Below are 24,028 nucleotides of genomic sequence, written 5' to 3' on the forward strand. Positions count from 1 at the left end.
GACCTATTTTGCCCGTATCAAAGGAAAGAAGAGGGCTGGAGTTGCGGTTCTCGGAAATTAAGGTTCATTGGACACCCAGCCGGTCATTTCAGTAGGGTCGCGTTCTGTTCCAGGTGTAATTTGATGTCATCCTTGTACAAGAGCTTGGGGTTTAGGTAATTTATCTTTACCATACGAAGCCTTTTTAGAGGTGGTCTTAATATTCATATTGATGGGGAAATACTGCGTTAATTGTTACGGAGCGCCAAAAAAAAGGGCTAGCAAGAAATCTACAATATAAAGACAATTTTATTGCCGATAAGCTCTTAAAACTCATTTTTTTTTTCCTGTTTCAGTAGGACCTTATTCTTCCTGATGAAAATCCGGTCATAGCATCTCTCATTAAAAATAAAATTATTTTGAAATAAATAAATATATAAAATAAATATCATATACATTTTATAAATAGTTTTGTCCTTATGCACAGTATCCATGCTTACATCTGAATAATGTTCCTCACCCCATTCCCACCCCAACAGCAGGAAAAACCCCTCGCATCAGGACCAGTCCATGTCGCATCATCCATGTAGCAAACTCCCGGGCTGCTGAAGCAGGGTACCATTCGAAAGGCTTTTTCTGAGCAGGTAACCATCCCGAGCTTAGCAGCAGCATCTGCAGCAGTTCTGTGGTCTTTAGTTTTCTTTCCTTCTCTTCATTTGTAGTGTCGTCCCCCCCCTCCCCCCGGTGATCAGGTTTGCTCGCCTGCTTGTTCCTTTAAGCAACCATAACATTGAATGTTCGGCCTCTCTTGTAGCAACCGGGTAAAGAAAGTGAATGAAAACGAAAGATTATATGTAGGGTTCCCTCCCTTCCCCTACCCCCACCCCCATAAATAACCCAGGTTCGATATACGCTTGAAACAAGGAGGAACAGCAGTGTCTGAATTCAACGTAAGTGCTTTCCTATGTCATCTACGCTTACAGGAATGATGGAATGACTATTAATATAGTGCTCTGGGAAAAAGCTTGGGAGCCCAAGTATGTACACTGATGGGGCAGCTGCAGGAAACATCACCTGTAGTGGAAGAGGTCTCTGTACATCGCAGGTATTTTGGCAGGGTCCACAGGCCTGGGTAGAAAATGAGTGAATTTCTGATGTCTCTTAGTCCTGTACCCCTCTCGGGGGGAGCCGTCCTTGTTCAGAGCCACGTAGTAATGCCTCTCCGAGTCGGGATGCTTGTAGAGGGTGGAGGCGTACGTGTTGTACCAGTTCTCTTCAAACTGCTCTCGGAAAACGCACTCCCGTGTGAGCTTCTTCTGCGGTGGGGCGGAGGCGGGAGGGGAAGAAAAAGACATTTGTGTCAAAAATTAAAAAAAAAGAAATCTTTTCCTCCTTCCTTCACTTTATTTTCCTCTAATTTTCCTAGCTACTACATCCTTCTGGCTCCCCTGAGCGCAAGGACTGCACTGCCGGCGACGTTGCCCCGGGGTGAGAGCTGGGAACGGGCACAAGCGGTACAAGCCGGGACCCAAAGACCTCTGAAGGTGGAGGAGGAAGGAGACAAAAGGAGGAGGAGAAGGTGGGTGTGCGTTTTGCAAAGGTGCCCCCTCAAAAAATAAAACAGGGCCGTAGCAAAACTCGAAACCCGACAGCCAGGTCTCTGTGATGGGGGGGGAGTTTGGAGCTTGCTGGGGCGGCCGAGCCGCCTGGCAGGGCCATGTCCTGTGCGGAGGGCTGCCCGCCCGCAGCCCCGTCCCCCCGTAGCAGCCCCATCCACCGGTACCGCACACATCGAAAACCAGAAATGCTCTCTTAGGCGAGAGGCAACGCCGGGAGAAGCAGCGGGCAGCGCATCTGAAGGGTGTAAACAGGAGCCAGCACCGCTTTGAAAGTTCAAGGCGCATCACAGTATACACTGCAATGCGAATGAAAGCATTCCTCAGGCCTTTCATCTTCTGAAGCGCCAGATAGCTGTGATGTGAGGCCATAGCGAGACCCGGGGAGGCCTGGATGGGGAGCAGCGCTCCGGGGACGTCTAACCCCGGGGAAGATTTACGGCAGCGATAGGTGACGTGATGAGCGTGTGCCAGTCCACGGCCCGTGTATCCCGCACTGGGCCGGGGGAAGGATGGCGTCACCGTGGCCACAACCAGCCCTTCCCTCCAACCCTTACAACCGGGGCTGTCGGCAGCGGCCGTTCGACGGTGGCTTTTCGGTTCATGCCCGTCGCTCCTTCCCTCTCCCTCCCGTCTCCCCCGTGCCAGCCACAGGGACGTGCCCGGCCGCAGCGAGGAGCGGGGCCGGGCCCCTGCCCCGCGAGGACGTGGGTGGCTTTGCCAGCACCGCCGTGCTGTGCCGCAGAGGGACCCGCCATCCCCTCCCATCCCACCGGGGAATTGCCGGGGGGGACGTGGGAGTCCTTTCAGATGAAAGGCGGTCTGCGACCGTAGGATGCTATAATATTACAAACACTGTACCTACGCTGTAAACTATTCGGGTAGGGAATGCGTCTTACCTACGGCGTACAGAGTGCTAAGTGAATGTTATTGCCTGCAGTAGATGTTTTGTAATACGATCCAGGAGCTCACCTGCGCTCAGAACCTGTTTTGAATGTTTTGCTGCTAATTAAATAAACCCCGAGGTGAGTCGTGAGCCCTCCAGAAGCCTACGCCACAGCCCTTGCCACCTGAGACCTGGGGAACTGGGAACCGTGGGTTTCTCTTCCCAGATCTGTCAATAAATAGACTTTTTTTTTTTCTTCCCCAAGGATGCCATCTACTCGGAACGTGTTGGAAACCGCTGACCGGCTGAACTCGTGCGCTGCTGCTTTGCCCCCGCTTCCCTGGGCTGTTTGGAGGTACAGTGGCTGTGTAAAATGTTTGGAGAGTCTGGGGTGACTCTGCAAGGTGCGGCTTATTTCTTGCCAAGCCCCGGGATGTCCCCACTGAGCCCGATGCCGTACAGGCAGCGTGCGAGGTGCTGCCTGCGACGTTTGCTGCTCTGAGTATTAGTTGCGTTTCTGAAATCGGTGGAAAGCTTAACAGAAACGTTGGCACGAGGTTAGCAGGGACAGGCAGAAAAGCTGTCTGTCCCGAGGGGACTCCACGTGTCGCTGCGGGGATGGCTGGCTCTGGCTATACCAACGCACAGATCAGGCACAACTGGCACAGAGGGAAATAATAAACTCGCTGAAAATTTAAAAATACCGCTGTGCTGTAATCTCCTAAAATACCATTGTAATGCTAATGCTGTTGTTAGGCGCTGTTTTATGGACCTTTAATTAAGAATACTGTAGTGGCTTTCGATTTCGAAAAGCCATCATTGTACAACCCACGTATCCAGATTTTAAAACTCCAGGGTTATTTGGGGACCTGGCTCGTGACTTCTGCGCAGTTTGGATCAGTGGTTTGACTGCGTCCCTGCTGCGTCCGGTCCCTGTATTGTCTGGTGCACAAGATGCAACGACAGAGAGAAAACTCCCATGATTATGTCTTCAGGTCAACCCTGTTTCCAGATGAAGTGGTGTAAGATCTTATCCTATTTCTGTTTCTGTGTCGTAACACGAACACAGGCCCTAAAATGCAATTAACCTATCATGAAACTGTTGATTGCTAATCAGAGCTGCAGGGTTTGAGAGCACAGAAGGGAAGAGGCAGGCTTCTGTCCTCCTTTGCAGCAGGCACGAGTAAAAGCTGCGACTCCAGGAGCCGCTGAGCAGCCTTGGGGTTTGACGGGAGAGGAGCTGCTGCGCGGGTGGAGGCTCCAGCCCTGCTTTCTGAAGCCTGCTTTAAGATTTTTTGTGTTTTATGGATGATTTTACTTTTTATCTGCCTTGCAGATTTGTAATTTAACCGCTGTCTCCGCATTCAACTTTTGTTTAGGGTAGATGTTATTACAGAAATGAAGTGGAAAAAGAACAGTTGTCGGTGCATGCCAGTATTTGATTATCTCATATAAACATCAGTAACTGCATCTTAAATAGTGAAAGGATCTGTGGCAATCTCAGATGGGAATGGGAGAAGAAAAGATGATGAAACTGGTGGTTTACTGTTACTGTTTGCTAAGCAAAGGTTTTCTGAAGGTTGCTCTACATGCAGAGTACAGGAGTTTAACTTTCTACACGATGAGATTGATCTGATTCGGTTAGAGGAAGTATGTGCCTTCCACTTTGGTTTAAAACTGGTTTATTTTATTTCATTTTAAATTTACTGTGATCCATCCTTAAAAACCAGTATCCTCACATAGAGTAGTGTTGTGAGCTAGAAAGAGGCATTTAAAAAAAATCACACACAGGTGATGGGTTGAATTAAAGGCAATGGGGCATCTGAAGAAAAAGCACAATGAAGTGCAGCAGCTACAGAAAAGGAAACTCAAAAATGGCTATCTAGAATGCAATTAATTTTTCAAAATAGAAGTTATTCCTCTAGCTAACCAGAAATAACTATTTTATATTGCGTTGAGTTAAATAATTAGGAATTGAGTTAAATTAACCTGTAGGAAGCACCTCTGCCCAGTTCTTAAGGCATGACATTTTGACTGCAAGTCTTAACACTTAATTAAACAGAAAGAAGCAGAGGAGAGCTTGGCTCTCTTCAGGTTGATGGAGACTTTACCTGTGATGCCAAAGCTCTTCACAGCACCCCTTCCCGCAGTCCCGGCTGAGCTTTGCAGAAGCGTTCCCTCCGTGCGCGGGTGTTTCATTCAGCAGAACCCTGACGTACACCCTCTTTTTGGGGCTGGCTCGTCAGAGCACCTGCCCGCGTTCCGCGTGCAGTTTACAGGGTGGTGCAGGTTCAGTAACGTTGGGCAGAAAAGCGGCAAGGTGGACCTGAGCCGGTCGCGGCTGCGGCAGTGCAACCCGCCAGCCACGGCTCTGCGGGCATGGCCCAGACCGAGGGAGCAAACGACAAACTCACAAGCTGCCACTAGAAACCTGAGCCTGGACTGGAAATGGGGGGTCTTCTGCTTTCTCTGTCCTACAGCAGCACAGGATGAGGCAGAATCTGCTACAGGTGATGTTACCATCAGTTTATAGGTATTCGGGCATTTGTGTGGAGTGAAAAAACTAACAAGGAGTTTACACTTGGGTTTTGGCAAAACACGGAAAATTTTAGTCTGAAAAGGGCGCTTCTAGAAAATTATGAGCAACTCCCCTAAACTCCTAAAAGGAGTTGTAGAGAATGTTACAATAAAATAACACTCAGACCACAACTTCAGCTTCCGTTAGTTAAAGAGCTATAATCTAAATGCAAAATCTGCAGATAGGTGCAGATCCTGATCACGTGGAGAATAAAGTCCATGTGTTACTCAGGCAATGAAAACACACAAGCAGCCCCAGGTTTTATGCTAAATTTCCATTCTGCCTTTAGTTGACCGTTGCCACACCATTTCTGAAAGGCAAAGCCTCGATAAGCCCCACAGCTCCCCAAGCAGTGTCCAGGGACTGGGCACCACCACGGGCTCTCGCCGCACGAGTGTATCCTCCCTCCGCAACCCTATTTCATATATATCATTTGTGTTATAACAGTGGTATCACGGGTAGGATGGAGGTATGTGGCAGCCCAAAGACTTCGGAGGCCTGCGACTGACACAGCTCGTGACACCGATGAGGCCCCGCAGCCTGTATTGCTGTGTATGTTATACAGTGTTGTGATCAGCACAAAACCTTAAACTTACCGACCCATACAGCTCGCCCCTCTCATTCATGCCGAGGTAGAGTCCTGAGTCCACCCCACGGATGCTCACCAGCCCCACTGCCAGGCTAATAAATTCCAAAATCCCTAAAACAGAAAAGAAGTCCAAATCATACAGAGAACAAAACCGGCAGCAGGCTCCGGTGACTAACGCGAACCAGCCTTTCCCAACCTTTGCAGAGCTTCCTTACAGACCCCGTTTTTCTTATTTGTAACGGCACAGTTTTAAATCTATAGTCCCATATACGTGCAATCTCCTGAATGCCACTCTAGGCTTCTCCCCAGCATTGCAAATTTGACTTGCCCAAGAGGAATTACCTTTGCTAATGAGAAAAGGTCTGCTAGGTTTTGTTGGTTTGGGTTTTGGGTTTTTTTTTTTCTAATTATCACCAAGACGACAGATGTAGAAACTTGTGCCTGGCCCACTAGAAATTTCAGAAGGCTGTTACCACGCTGGGTTTTATTCTTCACCAAAAGGAGAGTGATTTTTGTCACCATGGGGCTTCTGGTTTGAGATGAGAGTCCCACATGTTTTACAGTGATGAGTTCAATAAAAATAAGTAAAAAGCACTAGAAGAGATGTCCGTGAGGGCCGTCTTCATGCTGGCACTCCAGTGAGGTACTTGCCACCCCCAAATGTATATACAAGCCACAGGGGTAAAATCCAACTTCAAATATACACAGGCAGAAATGCATCTTCCTCTGCAGCCTTCGGAGCCGGGGAGCTGCCAGTCCTTCCTCCGTCACCCCCTGCCACCGTTACTGCCAGAAACCCCCTCCTGCCCCGTACGTCCTGCTGCCTGCCCCAGCCTCGTGCCAGCTCCTTCCTGGTCCAGCAGCGTCTGTCCCAGCCACCCCCGGCCCTGCGAGAGCGACCGTTCTACCTGTGGGCTTCAGCCTACAACGATGGTGTCAGGTACTTTGAATAACGAGGGGCAAAGACATCAGTGGGGTCTGCCACGCTGCCTGCGGCACCCGCACTGCCGGTAAGGGGGACGGCAGCTGTTTTGTTGGAGGAAAGACTTGTAATAGGAGAACCCTTGGTGAAGCACTTAAAAAACAAACAGCCCCCAAGTAGGTGCCTTTTTAACTGGTGTCAACAAAGCCACCATCGCAAGTGGTGGAGGCCTTCAAACTTCACAGGAAAACCTCCTGGAGGCGTCAGTGGGACTGTGTTAGACTCTGGACATCACACGCTCCCTAGCCAGGGGTCATAGGCAGCCTTTGCCCGTGTCCAGTGCTGAATTAATTAGCAGAGGAAGGAAGAGGGTTTTCACCATCCTATCTAATGACTGGCCAAGACGTCTCCGTTGACAGGAGGACAAAGTTGCTCTAACCTTTAGCGTGGCTCCAGGTCTCTTAATATAGCTCCCAAAACATCCAGTCCCGAGCAATCGCTGCTCTGATCAGGTTACTTCCCAGAGCTCCTCTTAAAAGTATGCCTTGAGTCTAAAACCACCGCGTGACGAGCGGCCACCTGAGCCGGCTGACTTCAGCGGCAGTCGCAGCTCCCGGTCACCCCTCGGCTTGGGGCATGTGTCTTCTGCTCAGCCAGGCGGGGATGCGATAACTCTCAGACGATAACTGCATGACTCCCTAAATATAGGGCAGACCAGACGGCGATGGACACCTCTGTCCCCCTTCGCTCAACGCAGACTCATCGGTCAGATGCTGGCGGCTAAGCTGGGTGCAAGAATTAGTCTTCCTACCTTATACCTGACTTTTTGTCCTCCTTTTGCCCTGCCTACTCTGGGGCTCGTGCATCGAATCCAGCCCTCCCTGCAGCCAGTGGGCGCTGGGGGAGGGGGGGAGATGAAATACGGGCTTGGGAGCAGCAATTCCTCGAGACAAACAGGGAAGCAAACGACAGAAAACATGCTTTATGGACCAGTGCAGACATTTTCCAGGCTGAAATATGCCCAGCTACACACCCCAGCCTGGAGACACGCATCGCCTTCAGAAACGCCAGGAGCAGGCAGCGCAGGCAGGGAAGGCAGCCTTCCCAAGCCAGGCAGGCAAACCAGGACCCTGGCTCTGCTCTGCTTGCTCCCCGGTAGTTATTGTGGTTTCTTATCTGAAAAGAAGCACGAACAGGGAGGGAAGAGGTGTAGGATGAGGGGTGGTCTTCTGCCTCCGCTACCCACCAGTTCGGACACGTGGAGGGAGTTACTGAACTGCTGTGTGCTTCCGTTTTCCCCTCTGCAGGACAGAAATGACGACAGCCACTGTTTGAAAAGAAGGGAGTGAAGGAAGATTGACAACAACTAGAGAGAGTGTAAAAAGTAATACAGCGGGAAAGGAGTACAGGGATACCCAGAAATGGGGGAGTCTTTCCCAGGCTGGAGACAAGTGGATGTTCAAGTGAAAAATATCTGAGAACTGGAGAGCAGTAGATGGACCTTCCACAGGTACAAACACAGTCCTCAGCACCAGCATATTTTTTTTTTATTTGTCTTCTGTCACCCCTGGTGTTATCCCAGTGGGATAACACTGGGAAGCAGGAAAATGCTGCTGGTCCCATTTAGAAACTGAGGGATGTCTGAGGCAGGGAAACCGAGAGCTTTTCTTGAGTGTACCCACCAGCACGCTCTGTATGTGGTACATGAACCCAGGTCTCCAAAGACCTGGTAAGGAGCAACCCAGGAGCAGCATTAGTGTCTTCCCTCTCGGAGAGGGTGGGTGAGACACCCCTCATCTGGTGCAGATCGGGTGAATACTCGCTGGTTTTGCAAATGAAATTTCCTCAAGGTGTGCCCGTGACAATCTCTTCTGACAACGTCCCCTGCAATATTCCCCTTTTCTGATCTTTGAGTGGCACTTAGAGACGTGCACGGAAGAATGTTGAAATAGCATTAAGAACGTAACTTAAACCCACAAAAGTCAGGAGACAGAGTGAAGGCTGAAAAAATGTGGGCGGATATCCATCCTGTCCTTAACTCACTCCAATTGCTAGACAAAATTGCAGCTTCGTACATCTGATCTCTAGCAGCACAGGGAGCGGCCACTGGGGCCAGCTCAAGAATTTTCTTTCCAATTGTAGCGGTGTGTTTTTGTGGTAGAACATGCCTTTTTTTTTTTTTTCCCCCTCCTTTTTTTTCTTTTTTCTTTCCCACAGCATTTGCCTCTCTTTTTTGTGCTTTGATTATTCATTCTGTTTGTTCCTTGAGCCTTTCTAGGTAATATTTGGAGAGATTTGATTAAGACTCCGACTGGATTCATTTACCACCAAAGCACTGAATAATCTCCCGAGCTTTGCCGTGGCCGGACCCGCACACTCTCGCCTTACTCTAAACCACCCCTCAAAGAACAATTCAGCTCCTTGCACCTGTCTCTTCTTACAGGACTATATTCAGGAGCAGGGGGACAGAAACATCAGATGTTGTATTAATGGCTACAAACCTAAAGCTTCGGCTAAAAACCTCAACAACTGTTCAGCAACAGGTGCACTACGGTCTGAATGTCAAAACCTACAGCAAAACTTTCTCTGGAGGTTTCATCAGCTTCTCTAGGAGACTGTGGTACAGATCCATTAGCAGGTTCGTACCCGAGAAGAGCTTCATTTGCTGCCTTTATTAGTCTGCAGCACAAACTCAAGGCCTTTTTCTCTCCTCGCTCGCCGTTAAGAGTAGCACCGTTGGTGTCACTTGTTTAATGCTGCTGTAAAACAGACACGAGGCAGAAAAGGAGCAATTCCTCCCGGCAGGGATTTTCCTGGCGAATTTATCTCTGTTCCATTCTCAGAAGGATTCTCATAGGGGCACTAATGTCAGTCCAAACCCCCTCCAGATTTTGACTGTCCGTTATCTCTCTGTACAGGAAGGTTCTTAGCAGATGCAGTGAGAACAGATACATTTTTGAAAACACTTTATTCTTTCTGGGATGACGGAGGCAGAGCTGCCAGTTCAGAGAGCAGATCTGGGCACTTCTCTACTGTGAGAATGAGCTTTCTTCCAACGATCCCAGAGGGCTTCACCAAATTTTGCATTAAGCCTCCTCTAGGAAAAATAAGCTGTGCCCCATTGTTCTTGCATGAATCTGTATTTTTACAAGTATAAAATATCGCATTCCAGAAGACAGTTATTATTTAGGAACGCTCCAGTCCTCGACAGACGAGAGGGAATAGTTACTGTGGTTGCTCAGGCAGTGCGGGTAGACGATGCTGCTACCTCCCTGTGGGCACATCCCCTGAATGCTGTGGCGCAAAAGAATCCCTCCCTTAGCCCTCGCCGTTAGGACCTCGGTACTCTGTTCTGCATCACCAGGGCTTTGGCTCTTTATTTTCTTCTCTGGAAGACTTGGATGTCTTGAACATCTGGTAACTTTTGGGATGGCTGCGCATGGGAGGGTGCAGATACTGTCCGTCTTTTCCTGAACCCCTTCCAGTATTAAGAGATAGGGATGCAAAGTCCAGTTCCACCCTACATCCCATCTGCAGCTGGACGCGTGCCTCTGCTGCGGTGTCGCGGCCATCCACGGAGCACATTAATTATCTGCTCATGATAATCAGGGAGCACCTTCCAGCCGTGTGGGCTTGAGCCACCAAACCGCCATAGTGGATTTCCAAGTAATTCCCCAGATGCCCCTAGATTTAGGCAGCTTTAAACTGCTACCCTGAACCCTCGTCTAGCTCTGTATCCCTCACCACAGTTTTGTAGTTCCCCAGAATCGCTCAGGCTGCCTATTTCTGTAATAAGTTACTGCTTTCTGACTGCTGCATGCAAAATTTAGGAATGCATTGATACATGACATCCTAATACGAACCATACCAGTAACACTGGAATTTAAATATTCATGGCTACTGAATGCAGATGGTGAATACTGTGTGCCAATACGTTATTGCTTTGAGTCTCTGCTGAAGCGAGGTTTAGTCCAACTTTATCTGAACACGAGGATTCCAGCCTAATCCTTTGGGGCTTTGTCTTGCAATTACAACAAATAACTATTTATTTTACACTGCCTCTGGGAAAACCCTGAAGCAGAAAACTATAATATTTTATATCTGAAGTCTGGTCTAGTTTACGTAGCTGGATGCTGACTGCTAAAACACTTAGGGAATGCCAGTGTTTCGATTTATTGAACGCACTGTGTGACTTAAGCTTAAGCGTGCAAAATTCATGAAAAGTTTTAGCTCATTTAACGCGTTTTTCCAAAGTGTGTTTGGAAATACACTTATTTTACTCAATCTTTATAAAAAAATGGAACTGAGACAAATGCTGCCATTTGAAACTGGCCGTTTACTTGTATAAAGATAAGTAAAAAGAACCGATAGAAATACTACGTGGCAGATTGAACTAAAACCAAACAGATGCAATGGGTTTGCTTTCAGTTTCTTTTAACGTGGAAACCCATCACCTATTGCAGCATGAAAAGCTTAATTACCTCCCGAAAGACAGGTCTTTTAAGAATGCTTGCCCCACGAGCCTATTAGTACCTGACTCTGACCTGCGGGTTATGACTTTCTTGTTGATTTAGGCAGGGACATGCTACGCACACACCTGGTGTTTATGGAAAGCGCAGTACGGAGGTAAGCTTCTCCAATTGTTCCAAAAACCTGCTTTAAACTACCAACAACAGCAGCGGCGTTCCTGAAGTATCAGAAAGGACTGGTTGCAAACAAGTAAAGGCAAAAAAAGAATTGCTTTCACTGAGGAGTTAAATCACATGAAAACTATAAAAAGTCTTGCGAGCACTTCTTGCAACCTGTTGACAACATAGCTGAGATCACTGGCATAGGACTTGTTGATAGCTTACACAGACACCTGCACTAGATGCTGAAGTAGCGGGAATTTTTCTTAGCTGTGCTCAAACTTACTGTACTTCGCCTGTGGCTTGGGATGCATTTTTTGAAGATTACATAGAGTCTCATTAGAGATCCCTGCTCTTGTGTGACACTGATACAGGCGCTGCAGTCTTCCAGCTGTATCCCGGGCGGCAAGGTAAATCCATGGTGCTCTGCCTATTGTTCCATCTTCTCCTTTCTTTCTGAGGTCCCCTAAGCGTTTTTCCCCCTTCAGCTTCCCCTTTCCTTTCCAACAACCTCCCCAAACCCAGCTTCTGACACCCATCCAGCCAACCGATCCCTGCCCGCTTTGGGGAAACGCTCCTCTAATGAAATTCATGCAAGTAAAAGAAATCAGCTCACAAATATGTGTGGAGGCCAAAAAAAAAAAAAAAGGAAAAAAAAAAAAGAAAAAGCTAGGAATTTCTTTTTCCAACGTGCTCCCTCCTTTCTTTTGCCTCCCTCACCACTAACTTCAGAGGCACAGCTAGAGCTAGCCCCCCCCCCCCTTTTTTTTTATTTTCTTTTAAAAATTTTTTTGATTTAATTTTTTTTTTCCCCTGCTGAGGCACGTTTTTGTGCACCTGCAGAAAGGCTGAGCGCCGGGAGAGTAGGAAATTGGAAATAAAAACTCCCGCATTGCTGGGGAGTGAGCGCATTTGTTTAGGAGCCTAATTATATCCGTCCCGGGATGATTTATATTAGCGGGGTAATTAGTTCTGTACGCGGGGCACCTGCTCCCGGCCCGGCCGGGCACCCACCCAGCCGCGGCGGCCCGGCCCGGCCCGGCCCGGCCGCCCCCGCCGCGCCCCTTACCGAAGCGGCTGTGGTCCTGCCGGGTGCCGTGCACCGTGCCGTTGGGGAAGATCTCCAGGTGGAAGCCGGTGCGGCAGTAGAGCTGCCGCCGCCGCAGGATGCCCTTGAGGTGAGCGAAGTCGGTGGGGGAGCCCCGCTGCAGCCGCCCCTCGATCTGCCCCAGGCGCTCGTTGAGGAAGCCGGGGGAGTCGGCGAGGGGCAGCCCGCCGCCCAGCGCGGGGGGGAAGCCGTGCAGGTCGGGGTCCAGCGCGCCCAGGAAGCCGCCCACCTCGGCCATGGGGCCGCGGCCCGCGGGCGGGCGCGGCGCGGAGCGGAGCGGCCCCTCAGAGCGCGGGCTGCGGCCGCCCGGCCCCGCGCTGCCGGCCCCGGCCCGGCCCCGCGCTCCCCGCGCCTCCCATAGCTGGATGTGTCCCGCGGTCGGATGCAAACTGCACTTTATATACGTACACACTCCCCTTACATTGACATATTGGATATTTAAATGCAAGCCACACCTCACTGGCATCCCCTTTGGCTATTGCTTTTTTTTTTTTTCCCCTTCTTCTCTGATCCATTTGGCTTTTTTTTTTTTTTCCTTTCAAAAAAAAAAAAAAAAAGCCAGCTTCACTCCCTCTTTTATTATGAAAAAAATGGCAGGAAAAAGCTACACATCGCAGTGAGGCATAACAGCTCTTGGCAGGTCCCCGCGAAGCCGCCGATGAAATCATGGAGCCCCCGCACGCACCCGGGGATGCAGCGCGGCGCGGCCGGCCCTCGCCGCTCCCGCCCCGGCTGCCCCGCACCGCCGGCAGCCTCCGGCCCTCTCCCGTCCCTCCTCGGCGGGCGTCCCCCCGCAGCCGCGTCCCCCCAGAGCCGGCACGGAGGCGGCGGGTCGCGCCGGGTCTGCCAGGGCCGCCGGGTCTGTCAGGGCCGCCGCCGCCCCAGCCCCGGCCGTACCCCCCCAAACCCCCCCCCCCACCCCGAACGGACACGGTGGAAAAAATAACACGTGAGGAGAGGGCTCGAGACGCGTTTTTCAGATGAATGTGTAAAAATTGAAAGCGAGCTTTTTGAAAAGCGATCCCGCGGGCTTTACGGCCGGGTTTACAGGCGGCGGGAGGTGAGGGAGGGCGAGCGGCGCTGCCCGGCCCCGCCGTGGGCTCCCTCCCCACCTTCCCCATGTTGGAAACAGGTGTTTCCGCGCTCTCCCCGGCCCGCCGGCACCGTATCTGTAACGGCAGCTGCCGGCCGCGCTGCAGACAGACGGAGTCAGGCTCGGGGAGACGGGCGGGGGGGACACGAACTCAGACAGGCCCGGGCGGGAGGGAGGGAGGGCGGGCGAGCCGGAGGGAAGGGCCGCGCCGCCGCCCCCTGCGCCCCGGCCGCCCCCTCCCTGCGCTCCCCGCCGCGGCCGCCCTGCCCGCCAGGCGGCGCTGCTGCTCGCGCCACGGCCCCGCGCCTGCCCCGCCGGCCCGGGGCGCTGGGGACCGGGGTGGCCGCCGCTTCGCCGCCTCCCGCCGACGGGGAGCTGAGGAGGCGTCGGTAGGCTGGGGAGTCGGACCGGGCTTTCATGTCCCTGAAGTAAGGTGTCGCGCATGCCCTCCTTCGTGCCCCGCCAGGGGCCGAAGAGAACCACAGACAAACCCCCACAACTGCCCCCAGCCCGCTCTGCTGCCTGGAGACGCCCCGGGCCGCAGCCTCATCCGGGGGGCATGAGGGGCCAGAGCTGAGGTATCGGTTGTGCTCTCCTCAGCGGGTCTCCCCCACGGTATATTCCCACAGTGGGTCTCATCTCAGTGGGGTGTCTCCCCCAGTGGATATCCCCTCAGCAGATCTCTCCCCTCAGCGGGACCCCCCCATGGTGGGCATCCCCTCAGCGGGTCTATCCCCTCAACAGGTCTCTTCCCTCAGCTGGTCTCCCCTCAGCAAGTCTAGCCCGTGGTGGGTATCCCCTCAGCAGGTCTCTTCCCTCAGCAGGTCTCCCCTCAGCAAGTCTAGCCCATGGTGGGTATCCCCTCAGCAGGTCTCTCCCCTCAGAGAGTCTCTCCCCCACAGTGGATGCCCCCTCAGTGGGTCTCACCCCACGGCGAGGTGCTTCTCCCCATATGTGGGAGTGTTGAAAGGGCCGTGGCATGCAGCCTCCTCTCCTCGCAGGCCCAGGCAGTGCTCTGTTGTGAAGATACAGAGGAAATTGTGACATTACGACGTGGGACACCCACACGTGTGTCTGCAGTGGGTGAGGAATCTGGTTTTTAAATGGGGGGTGGGGGTGGTTTTTCCTGTCAGAGCTGTGGCTGTAAAAGGGGTGTATTTGATGCAGGACTTGACACATGAAGCCTAAACCCGTGTTTTTTATAGAAATATAGTCTGCTCCGGAGGTAGTAAAATCTACAGAAGTGTGTTTGTTGGCTGTTTGTTTATCACGTATGGTTACATGGAGATACCGCTGTCTGAGGAGTTCAAGCATCCCACTGCAAAGATTATGATTTTCTTTCTGTAGTATCTATATGAAGACTCAGGTGTGATGAGGTAACTGAGGGAAATAAACTGTGCCTTGGTGAAAATGACAGAGGTCCAAGATGGGGGGGAACAGACACAATGACGGGACACCCCAAAGCCAGAATTACTATTAAGGACATAATCCTGTAAATGCTGTGAATGTAATGCATGAAATTCATATAATGTCAATGATCCTACTACAGTCAAATATGCTTTTCTATAAAGCCTGGTTTTACTGAAGTAAGTGTGAGTTTTGCCTCTGGATTCATAGTGGTCACCTTATTTCTGAACGTCTGCAGGTTGATCCCAGGGGTATTAAGAAGAGAGAGAAAAAACCAGTTTCTGCATCGAAGGACTAACCAAACTCTGCAGAGGCTTCTGCTACTGACTTCAATAGCCTCTGGATCTGTTACAATATCCCTAAACCCAAATCCATACAAGCACTTGGAGGGACGCTTAGGATACTGAAAAAGGTAACAGAGTTCAATTACATTACAGTAAAATCCAACATAAAGTAAAAAACCACAAACCTGCATGCTTAACTAATGTATAACAAAAGCAGTGAAATCCCCCATCCAAGCTGACATTCTTTGCTTAACTCTCATGATTATGGTCAGCTTTTGAAGTGTTTGCAATCCATTTTATTGAGAAGTTGTAGAGGCTGGTACTACGTGTTCTATTTAGGCACAACAGGATGCGGAAAAGGTAGCTTTCTCTTCTCTTTTTTTTTGCCTTTAATTTCCTGGTTTATTTATGTTTTTACTAAGCTGAGGAAAAAGCAGAGAGATTTGTATCCTGTATTGTTTGAAGAAAAAAACCCATGTATTTTAAATACTGAAAGCAGAATAACTCCTTCAAAAGAAGAAATATGTTTAGTGATTTTTTTCATGTATTACATAGAGTACAGTTCTGCACTTAGTAGTTTCTTGAAGGAGGACAGAAACTTGTATACAATTTGTGTCACAGAATGTAACGTGTTACAGAGTTAATTTTCTACTCTGCTTTGCTTCAGTTCATGTAGCTCCTCCAGGTTTATTCTTTGATTACAGCTTGTATTGCCTACCTTGGGAACTGAAATGGTTACTGCCAAACTGCTCTGCCTTTCAATTTACAGAAGAATTGGCAATGATATTTATAGTCCGTTTGCTAAAATGGACCGTTCAGACCCCTTCCCATACACTGTAGAAGTGTATGTTTAGCAAGGTAATAAAAATATTAATGGCATTTTTTTCCAAAATAATTACTATTCATGGAGAGCAGTCACATTTGATAACTGACTATAAAATCAAAGGAAGAGCAGGACTGGGGTCAAAGCAGTAAATTAATTAGAAAAGAGTAGGATAAATAAATGTAATGAGCAAATCTAGATACTGCACATCCTCTGCCTCAGGCAGTTCCATTTGGTATAGAAAAGATCAAGACAGCTGAAAAAAATTTGAAGTAGTAATGGCCACAAATGAAAAATCAGATGCGAAGAATATCTGAGGATAAAGAAACAACAGAGCCTTGAGCTTTAATAAGTAATGCTTCTGCTTCTTAGCATTTCCCATCTCGGGATCTCAAAACAATTTATGTACACTAATGAATTAAGACTCACAACCAAGGTCACTGTGCATCTCCTTTTTCCCAGACAGTCTCTTTTTCCACTAAGAGATGTTGTTCAAAGGATATTGATGGCTTTCTGTATTTGTCTGGGATTTTGGATGCTCCAGCCCTGCTGGAGCAGTAGCTCTGACCAAGCTTCTGTATATCCAGAAACCAGACACGTCCACCGTGCATGTGCAGGGAGCACTTCTGCCTTTTGTTGTGTGGCGACCATCTGTGTCGCACATGCAAGGAATGTCTGAGGTTTCCTGGCAGATAAATAGGGCAACCTCCTTTGTGAGGGGGTGAATAAACAAATTTTCTTAAGGGGAGCAGAGGATGGTTTATTGGTTTTTATCTTTGATTGTTTTTACTTAAGCTAGTATTATTATTATCTTTTGTAGCACCACTTCCAGGCCCTAGACCCTAGTTTGTGCTGGATACTGCATTAAGAAGTACGTAACAAACCAGAGTCCTTAATCTGAGGAGTCTCACTGCTCTGTCTTGTGGAAGGATTTCTAATGGAAGGCAACATGAATGAGGCAACAGGATTTCAGTCAGTGTACGGAAGTACGTATATATTTTTGTGGCAAGTTTAGAATTGGTGGCAGAATGAAGGTAAGGGTCTAAGGATAAAGCTCCAGACTTGCCTACCTGGGTCTTGGGATCAGGTGCCTAAATAAATGACGTGATTTTCAAAAGAGGAAGTACCCACCTTTTCCAGTTATTGTTTATTTCAGTTATTGTTTTATCCAGTTACGGTTTTATTTTGGTGTCAAACATGGATCAGCTGGTGTTAGTAATCCCAGTATGGATTAACAAGTAGGAAGCAGAATCGTTCTGGCTCACCCCTGACTCACAAGAACCCCCATTTGGAGAGAATTGCTGTAACTAAGGTCTGTAGTCCTTAGGGGAACAAGTTATGGACAAGTTATGCACGTGCAAACAAACATCAGAGCTTTGTTGACCCTCCTGTACGCAGTTTTGCCTTGGTTCGTTCCCATTTGAAAATTGCAGGCCCTTATTCTCCCTGCAAAATTACACCTTTCCTTGGCATGGCTAAACACAAGTTTGAGTCCTGACTCAAAATTAGCGTGACTTATTCACGCTAATACATCTCCAAGTACTAGATGCTGAATGAGGAGTGGGGAAAGCTTCTTTATTGTGTAAAGTGGTGCAGAATACAATCGTCTCCATTTGTAACTTTTTTTCCTTGGGATTTGGGCTAGAATTACAGGACTACTGAGTCATTAGGCCTTCGGTATTTGGCCAAGTGTACCAGAGAATATGCACCTCTGTAATTCTACCCCTCAGTATATTACACACCAATGCAACTTGCCATGTGGCTACCGATTGATGTACAATTTTTCTCTCCACAGTGTTTTTATCTTGCATGTACCTTTCGTGTTGTAGTTTATGCTGTAATTTCATACCAAGACAGCACCATTTCCTTCCCAGCTCTTGAACCAAGGGGCGTGATAGAAGTTAGAATGAGGGTATCCTGGTAAAATCCCTTCATTGTTGTCTTCTTTTTTAATTTTTTTTTTTTTTCCAAGCATGGTTTGGGAAACAATTAAGAAAAGGGTGGTAAGTAATGTGTTATAGCAGGCTTGTCATCTGATTTATAGGCTCATAGCTGCTAAGGGGTGGTGGGGTGCCGAGTTAGCAGTGAGTCACTTCCTTCTCTGTTTTCACTGATGGAGAAGGAGAAGATAAGGAGGCCATTCAAGTTGCAAAGCATGTTCAGGATGATGGAGTCTGTAAGGAACAAGATCTTAAAGGACCGTTTCACTCTGTTGTTGAAGGCTTACCATGACTTCACATTCTATCCTAGACCTAAAGCATGACTGGAAGTTTTAAGCTGTGTTTTAAAGCACCTGTGCGGCATGGCCATATTCAACAAACTTGGCAGACAGTTACTTCAGTAGTTCTCCAGAGTTTCTTAAGATAAGAAGCTCTCAGTCACCAGGATGTAAGTCATTGTGTGGCTTACAGCTGAAATTTGGAGCTAGTTCTTTCTACTGGATTTGTCTCTTTTGCTGTAGTTAGGTAATAAAAAGGAGGATAACATCATAACTCCTCTCTGGAAAGCATAGGCTCAGAACATACCTAAGGAATCACAAAAGCCAGTTCTAGTCCTACTCAAGTAAAAAATGCTGTAATTTATTATGTTACTCTTCTAAGTCTTTTAACTATAGCAATCTTTTACAGAATTATCCATGACCATGGAGGGGTATGTGTTTATATCTGCATCAGTTAGTATTGGTCAAACATAAAAAAGAGTCACAGCAAAGGTCTGTCTAGCCCTGTATCCTGCCTCTTGATAATGGCTAATAACTTGTGTATGGAAAACAGGACGAGTATAGAGTGATACTTCCTTTGGTAAACCCTCCCAGCTTCCAGTGGTTTCTGGTTTAGAGACCTTCCTGAGCTGGAGGCTGCAGCTGTATCATTGTTTTTGATATTCCTTGATGGACCTTTTTCCATAAAATTGTCTAATCGTTTTTTTGAAACCCACTTGTATTTTTGGCTGCCATAACATCCCGTGGCAATGAGTTTCACAACATCATTAGGTATTGTGTGAAAATGAACTTCCTTTTGTTTGCTTTCGAACCCGCTTGCTCCCTGCCAGTTTGAGTTGGTGCCCTACTTTTTCTGTTAAGACTACTTTAAAATAATCATTGCTGTTTACCTTTTCTGTGCTGTAACAGCTTGTCTAGAACTTAATTGTTATTATTCTTGTTTTCCAGGTTGAAAGGCTCTGGTTTGCTTAAGTTTTCCCTATGCTAAGGCTTTCCAACATCTCTTGCGCGGCTTTGGTACACCATTGTTCTTACCCTTTCTGCAGCTTTGTGTTTCCACAATTACTGGAACTGCACTCAGTATTGAAGAGATGGGCATACTATGGATTTATACAGAGGAATAATGCCATTTTCTGCTTTGTTCTCATTCTTCTCCTAAAAATTCCTAACAGGGTGGTTTTTTGCAACTGCTGATGCTGTGCCGATCTTTTCAGAGAACTATCCACTTCTCCAGGATTTCTTTCATGACTGGTAATAGCTGATTTAAAGCACGGCGAGAATGGCTTTTTCCTCATACACTATTTTTCATTTATGAACTTTGAATTAAATTTACTATTTTAACACCTACTCACTGAGTAAATTTTAGGTTGCATTTTTGGGAATGGCTTTGTATCATCAGCCACCTACCTACAGCATTTCCAGATCATTTATGGAATATGAAACAGCAGTAGTCACATCACAGACCCTATTCAGAGGCCGCTGGGGAGATCCCTACATCGCTGACTCTGAACATCTACTTCTCTTGGTTATGATCTTTTCACCAGTTATGTCACTTATTCTCTCTTTCATTCGTCTTGCAGTAAGGCTCGTTTATGAGCTAGACTTAGAATCATAGAATCATTTAGGTTGGAAAAGACCCCCAAGATCATCGAGTCAAACAATTTCATACCATATTTCATACCATAGTTAATAGTCTGGCAATTTCCCATGTGGTACCTGTGGGGATTATCAGTTAATCCTCATATCATTTTGTTATTTTCATCTGTGCTGCTGCCTTAAATTCATTCTCCTTGCAAAAAGGCTGTAGGTTTCTGTATTAAACATAGATAGAAAGATTCATTGAGCTTTCTTGCTATCACCTTATCACCTGGGAGCGTTTTTTAAATACCTCAGTCAACTCCGGGTACTGTGAACTGTCCAGGCTGAGGCACAGATTTACACATTGGAACAGAGTTCTGTATTTTTCTGTGGTCAAGTTGCTTTGGGATTTTTGGCCCAGTAGCTGAACTTTTCTGTATCTTGAAGGATAATGACACTGGTTCTCTCACTGGAGAGCTAAAACTGAAATATATTAGCATGTGAGGTGGAGTTAGGAAGTCTGAGCTCAAAGTTATTCTAGAAGTGGGTGATTAGATGGGACATCCTAAAATAAAGAACAGAGGGACAGAAAAGGGAAAAATAAAATAAATAAAAAAACCTTTTCCTAATTATGCTAAAAGGCTATGGTTTTGGCATGTTTGATGACTGAAGCTTTTCAGCTTAGCTGCTAATGGTTCACATGAGTAACATTACTCAAGTTCATTTATATAGTACTGAGTTAATTTGTATAAGGAAACACATTAAAAATGTTAAAAAATGTAAATAACCTGATTTGCTAATGATTCTGTAATTATTCTTTTCTGTATATAAATTCTTTATACCTTACTAGGTTTGTTCTTTTCTCTAATGAACTAGTTAATTAAAATACAGCATTATTCTCCTGTTGTTAAAAAAGCAGCCAGGTACTTTGCAGACTTGACTAGATAAATGTGAGAATTATGAGAATTCAAGCAACCAACTGCCCTAAAAATCATGTTGCTTCATCACTGTATCTCTGTGGAGAGAGGAACTAACTGGTTATGAAAACCACTGGAAAGGCATATTTTTGATGAGTTCTGCAAGCGTCCAAAGGATAGGGAGGACATATTCAAGAGAGCACAGTCTTGCTTGCATCTGATTGACACCCACTGAAATATGCATTAACCTCCTTCAGATGAGATGTTTTTCTTTTCAGGACAGCTGCTTGAGTTTCATAACATAAGTTTCATTAAAATCTGTCATGAGAAATCAGGAGTTAACAGAATCCAGTTTCTATAGCATTAACCTTACACAAATGCAGTATATAGTAATCACAGTTTCAGGTAGATTGAGTTTCATGTGAGATCTCAAAATATTTATTTTACAGCATCCTTTGCTGTGTTTGTATAGCATTGCTGTTGCCTTTCTCTAGAGGGGAACATGTAGGAATGCAAAAGGCAGGTGGTTTGCTCAAGGACACGAGAATCTGTCTTCAGTGCAGTTAACTGGTGCTTTACTAGCGCTTGTGTTAGCTGTGCTTTGGTCTGAGTAGTCACCTGGATTGTGTTGCATTCCCTTTGTGAGTTGCTAGCATTCCTTAATACCATGTCTTGCAAGAACGTTACCCGAAGGATGTGTAGGGCCCTGAGCAACAAGCACAGAGTGAGCTGGCTGCAAAGCCTTTTTTGTCCAGGGATCCTATAAGTGAAAGACAACTGCATCATGTGGTTCTTTGTGCTGAGGAAGGATGAGCCTCACTTATGTTTTCTTTCTCGGTTAACTGTGATAGGATTTATCTGTCCCAAGTATGGGAGGCGGGGAAGGCACGAAGGCTTGGTCTGCATCCTTCCTGAGAAATGGTTCCAACATCAAAAATCAAAGCCTTGCTTTGGTGTTGAGAGCTGGTAGTTCTGGTCCTGGGTGGTATAGCTCTGCTGAAGCATCACCAGCCTCAGAATTTTGCCTGTGAATGGGAAGGAGAATTCAGGTTGACACTGAGAGCCAGTGTTGACTGTAGTGAGGACAGAAACACAGAGCTGAGCATAGCTGAGACGAGACCTCAGAAGTCTGGATTCTCAAACCTCTGCTTTAATAGCATGGGATATTTATGGCCTTGATAAAATTAGGGTGGAAAGATGAGGAGCATCTTCTCATGCAGTAGTCTAAAAATGTTGGGAAACCCTGTTGCTGAGGTTTTCTAAAAGATTAGAAACCTCTCAGATATCTCCCTCAGCAATAAATGTGTCAAAATGTGAAAATTAAAATATCCTTCTCAGAAACTGGGAAGCATCAGTGTGTCAATCACTTTGAAGATCTTGCTGATCCTGGGGCTATGGTTTAATGTAGTCGGAGTCTGGTTCTTTCATTGGAGAAAACAGAATCAAATGCAAAAATGAAAATAAAATAATACTTCTGCAGCTTTCTTTGTAAACAAATCGGAAACCTTAAGGCCAGGATAAGAACACAGTGGCTACCAAGTGGAATAAGTCAGCTTAGGCTTGATAGAAGGAAATGATAGGTCTCAAGTATATGCTACCTCACAGGAAGATTGTAATGAAATCCAGCCAGCTTCAAGAGAAAAACAAAACCTATTGATTTTATTCCAAGGGAAGAAAGATAAAAAGAACAGATGTATGGAGTCTTCTGTCCACTTACTGCAATCTGCAGTGCTGACTTAGAAACAGATAATGGCTTAGCCTTCTTTTCTTCTTGTGCTTCCTTCTGTAGAAATGCCCTGGCTTAGACACCAAAAAGATTCCATTGGGGGTAGCAGAGAGGAGGGGGAACAAGGACCTCACACAAGAACTGACCTAAACTCTGAGGAGGTTTGTATAATCTAATTTACAATAAAATGGTATTTACAATGTTATCAGACAAACCTTAGCAGTGTTAAGTTAAACAGCATATAATGTGATTAGTGGGGGAGTCATGCCCATGATGTCATACACATTCTCTGAACTCTTGGAATAGGCAGATAATGTCTCAGGCATTTATTCTCTTGTGATACATAAAAAAAGCTCCGTAAAGATTTGGGGGATGGGAAGGAAATGTGCGTGTACACATACATGCTCGACAGTGTGTGCGTGCACACGCAGCTACAGTGGAGCCGACAACACTATAGACAGCTTCTCCCTTTGGCACAGAATTCGACCTGTGGTTGCACCCTGCTAGCATAGTGCTGTGTAGTGGTTAAAACAGGCCTTCGGGAATAGTTTAGAAACTCTAAGTTCTATTCTTGACTCTGCCACAGACTTGGGTTTTGACCGCTAAATCTTCTTTGCCTCTGGTAACTCCATTTTTAACTAGTAAAGGTAGTCAGCCATATCTGTAAAGTGCCCTGAGTGAAGAGCTGTATGTAGATGGAAACCACTGGCATTCTGTTCATTATGCAGAACAAATACAGCTAGACCACAAAGAGCTTTGCTGTAGATAACAGCAAGCAATTTCACAGTTAGTAATGGCCCATTCATAGAAAAGTAAATCTTTATCTTTCTGTCTCTCTGAGGCATGCAAAATGGTATTAAAAATTTTGGCTAGTCTAATTAATCTGGTAAGCAATACAAATCTCAACTATGGGTTCACATCAAAGATAATCTAGACCATATTTATTTGAAATCATGTTTTGGTTTAAAAAAGCTCTTGCTAAAAGCTTCTGAATCAGGCAAAGCTCCCCTTAAACTTTAAAATTATTGTAGTGTTTGTGAAAGGACAGATTCTGGAGTAATTCTATTAAAGAAAAGTATTTTACTCCCCATGTCCACCAGGGACAATGAGCTTAAAATCTAGCCCATATTACTTCATGCATGTTAGTGTTTAATAGAAACACAAAGATTGCTTAAACATTCTTTCTGTCATGGTGTGAAGGCAGTATAAATTGTTTAACTCTGGTGTGGAGATTGACTAGATAGTATTCCTGTTTTCAGTGATGCATGGAATGAATATGGGCTAGACTTGAGTTCAAATGGGAGTTGCAGATGTGGAGAATGAGATGGGGCCTGCAGACAGAGCTGAAAAAACTTGAAGAAAAGTGGTGGGCAGGAAGGAACAAGTGAGCTTGGAAACTATGGCTCATGCAACGTCAACCCTATTATATGTTAAAATCAACTGCAACACTTGCATGATACCCATCTTTTACCACAACAAGTAGTCATTGTCTTGGCTGCAACACTGATGTGTGTTTATGGCATTAGCGTGGATTTGTGGAGAAATGTGTACACGAATTTTATCTGACTGCAGAGGGATGCCATCAAGAATAAATCTTTGTTGTTCAGAAAGGCTAGGCCAAACTTTTGTCTCTGTGCCTGATAAATCAGGAGCAGGGGCCAAGTGTAATATGAACA

At 46.7% G+C, this 24,028-nt stretch overlaps 1 protein-coding gene and 1 long non-coding RNA gene across 3 annotated transcripts; one reads left to right on the forward strand and one right to left on the reverse strand.

Moving 5' to 3' along the window:
* Nucleotides 1-827: 827 nt before the first annotated feature.
* FGF16 (fibroblast growth factor 16) lies at nucleotides 828-12,544 on the reverse strand. Its single transcript, XM_075512986.1, has 3 exons — nucleotides 12,268-12,544; nucleotides 5,656-5,759; nucleotides 828-1,295 (listed from the first exon to the last, which is right to left on the reverse strand). The coding sequence occupies exons 1-3, from the start codon at nucleotides 12,542-12,544 to the stop codon at nucleotides 1,050-1,052; spliced, it is 627 nt and encodes a 208-aa protein (XP_075369101.1). The 3' UTR covers nucleotides 828-1,049.
* Nucleotides 12,338-20,487, forward strand: LOC142415041 (uncharacterized). Of its 2 annotated transcripts, XR_012777278.1 has the most exons (6): nucleotides 12,338-12,376; nucleotides 14,401-14,482; nucleotides 15,045-15,218; nucleotides 15,795-15,948; nucleotides 16,734-16,899; nucleotides 19,080-20,487. It is a non-coding gene; the product is annotated as an uncharacterized LOC142415041 (long non-coding RNA). The 2 variants fall into 2 exon arrangements; XR_012777277.1 differs by lacking the exon at nucleotides 19,080-20,487 and having other exon boundaries at nucleotides 16,734-17,024.
* Nucleotides 20,488-24,028: the final 3,541 nt, after the last annotated feature.

This window comes from Mycteria americana, chromosome 10 (genome assembly GCF_035582795.1).
Source record: "Mycteria americana isolate JAX WOST 10 ecotype Jacksonville Zoo and Gardens chromosome 10, USCA_MyAme_1.0, whole genome shotgun sequence".
In the NCBI taxonomy this organism is placed as follows: Eukaryota; Metazoa; Chordata; class Aves; order Ciconiiformes; family Ciconiidae; genus Mycteria; species Mycteria americana.

Coding starts and splice junctions, on each gene's coding strand:
- FGF16 (XM_075512986.1), bottom strand. CDS start 12,544: ATGGCCGAGGTGGGCGGCTTCCTGGGCGCGCTGGACCCCGACCTGCAC. Junction 5,760..12,267: donor GCAGGACCACAGCCGCTTCG/GTAAGGGGCGCG, acceptor TTTCTGTTTTAG/GGATTTTGGAATTTATTAGC. Junction 1,296..5,655: donor GGGGCGAGCTGTATGGGTCG/GTAAGTTTAAGG, acceptor GCCCCACCGCAG/AAGAAGCTCACACGGGAGTG.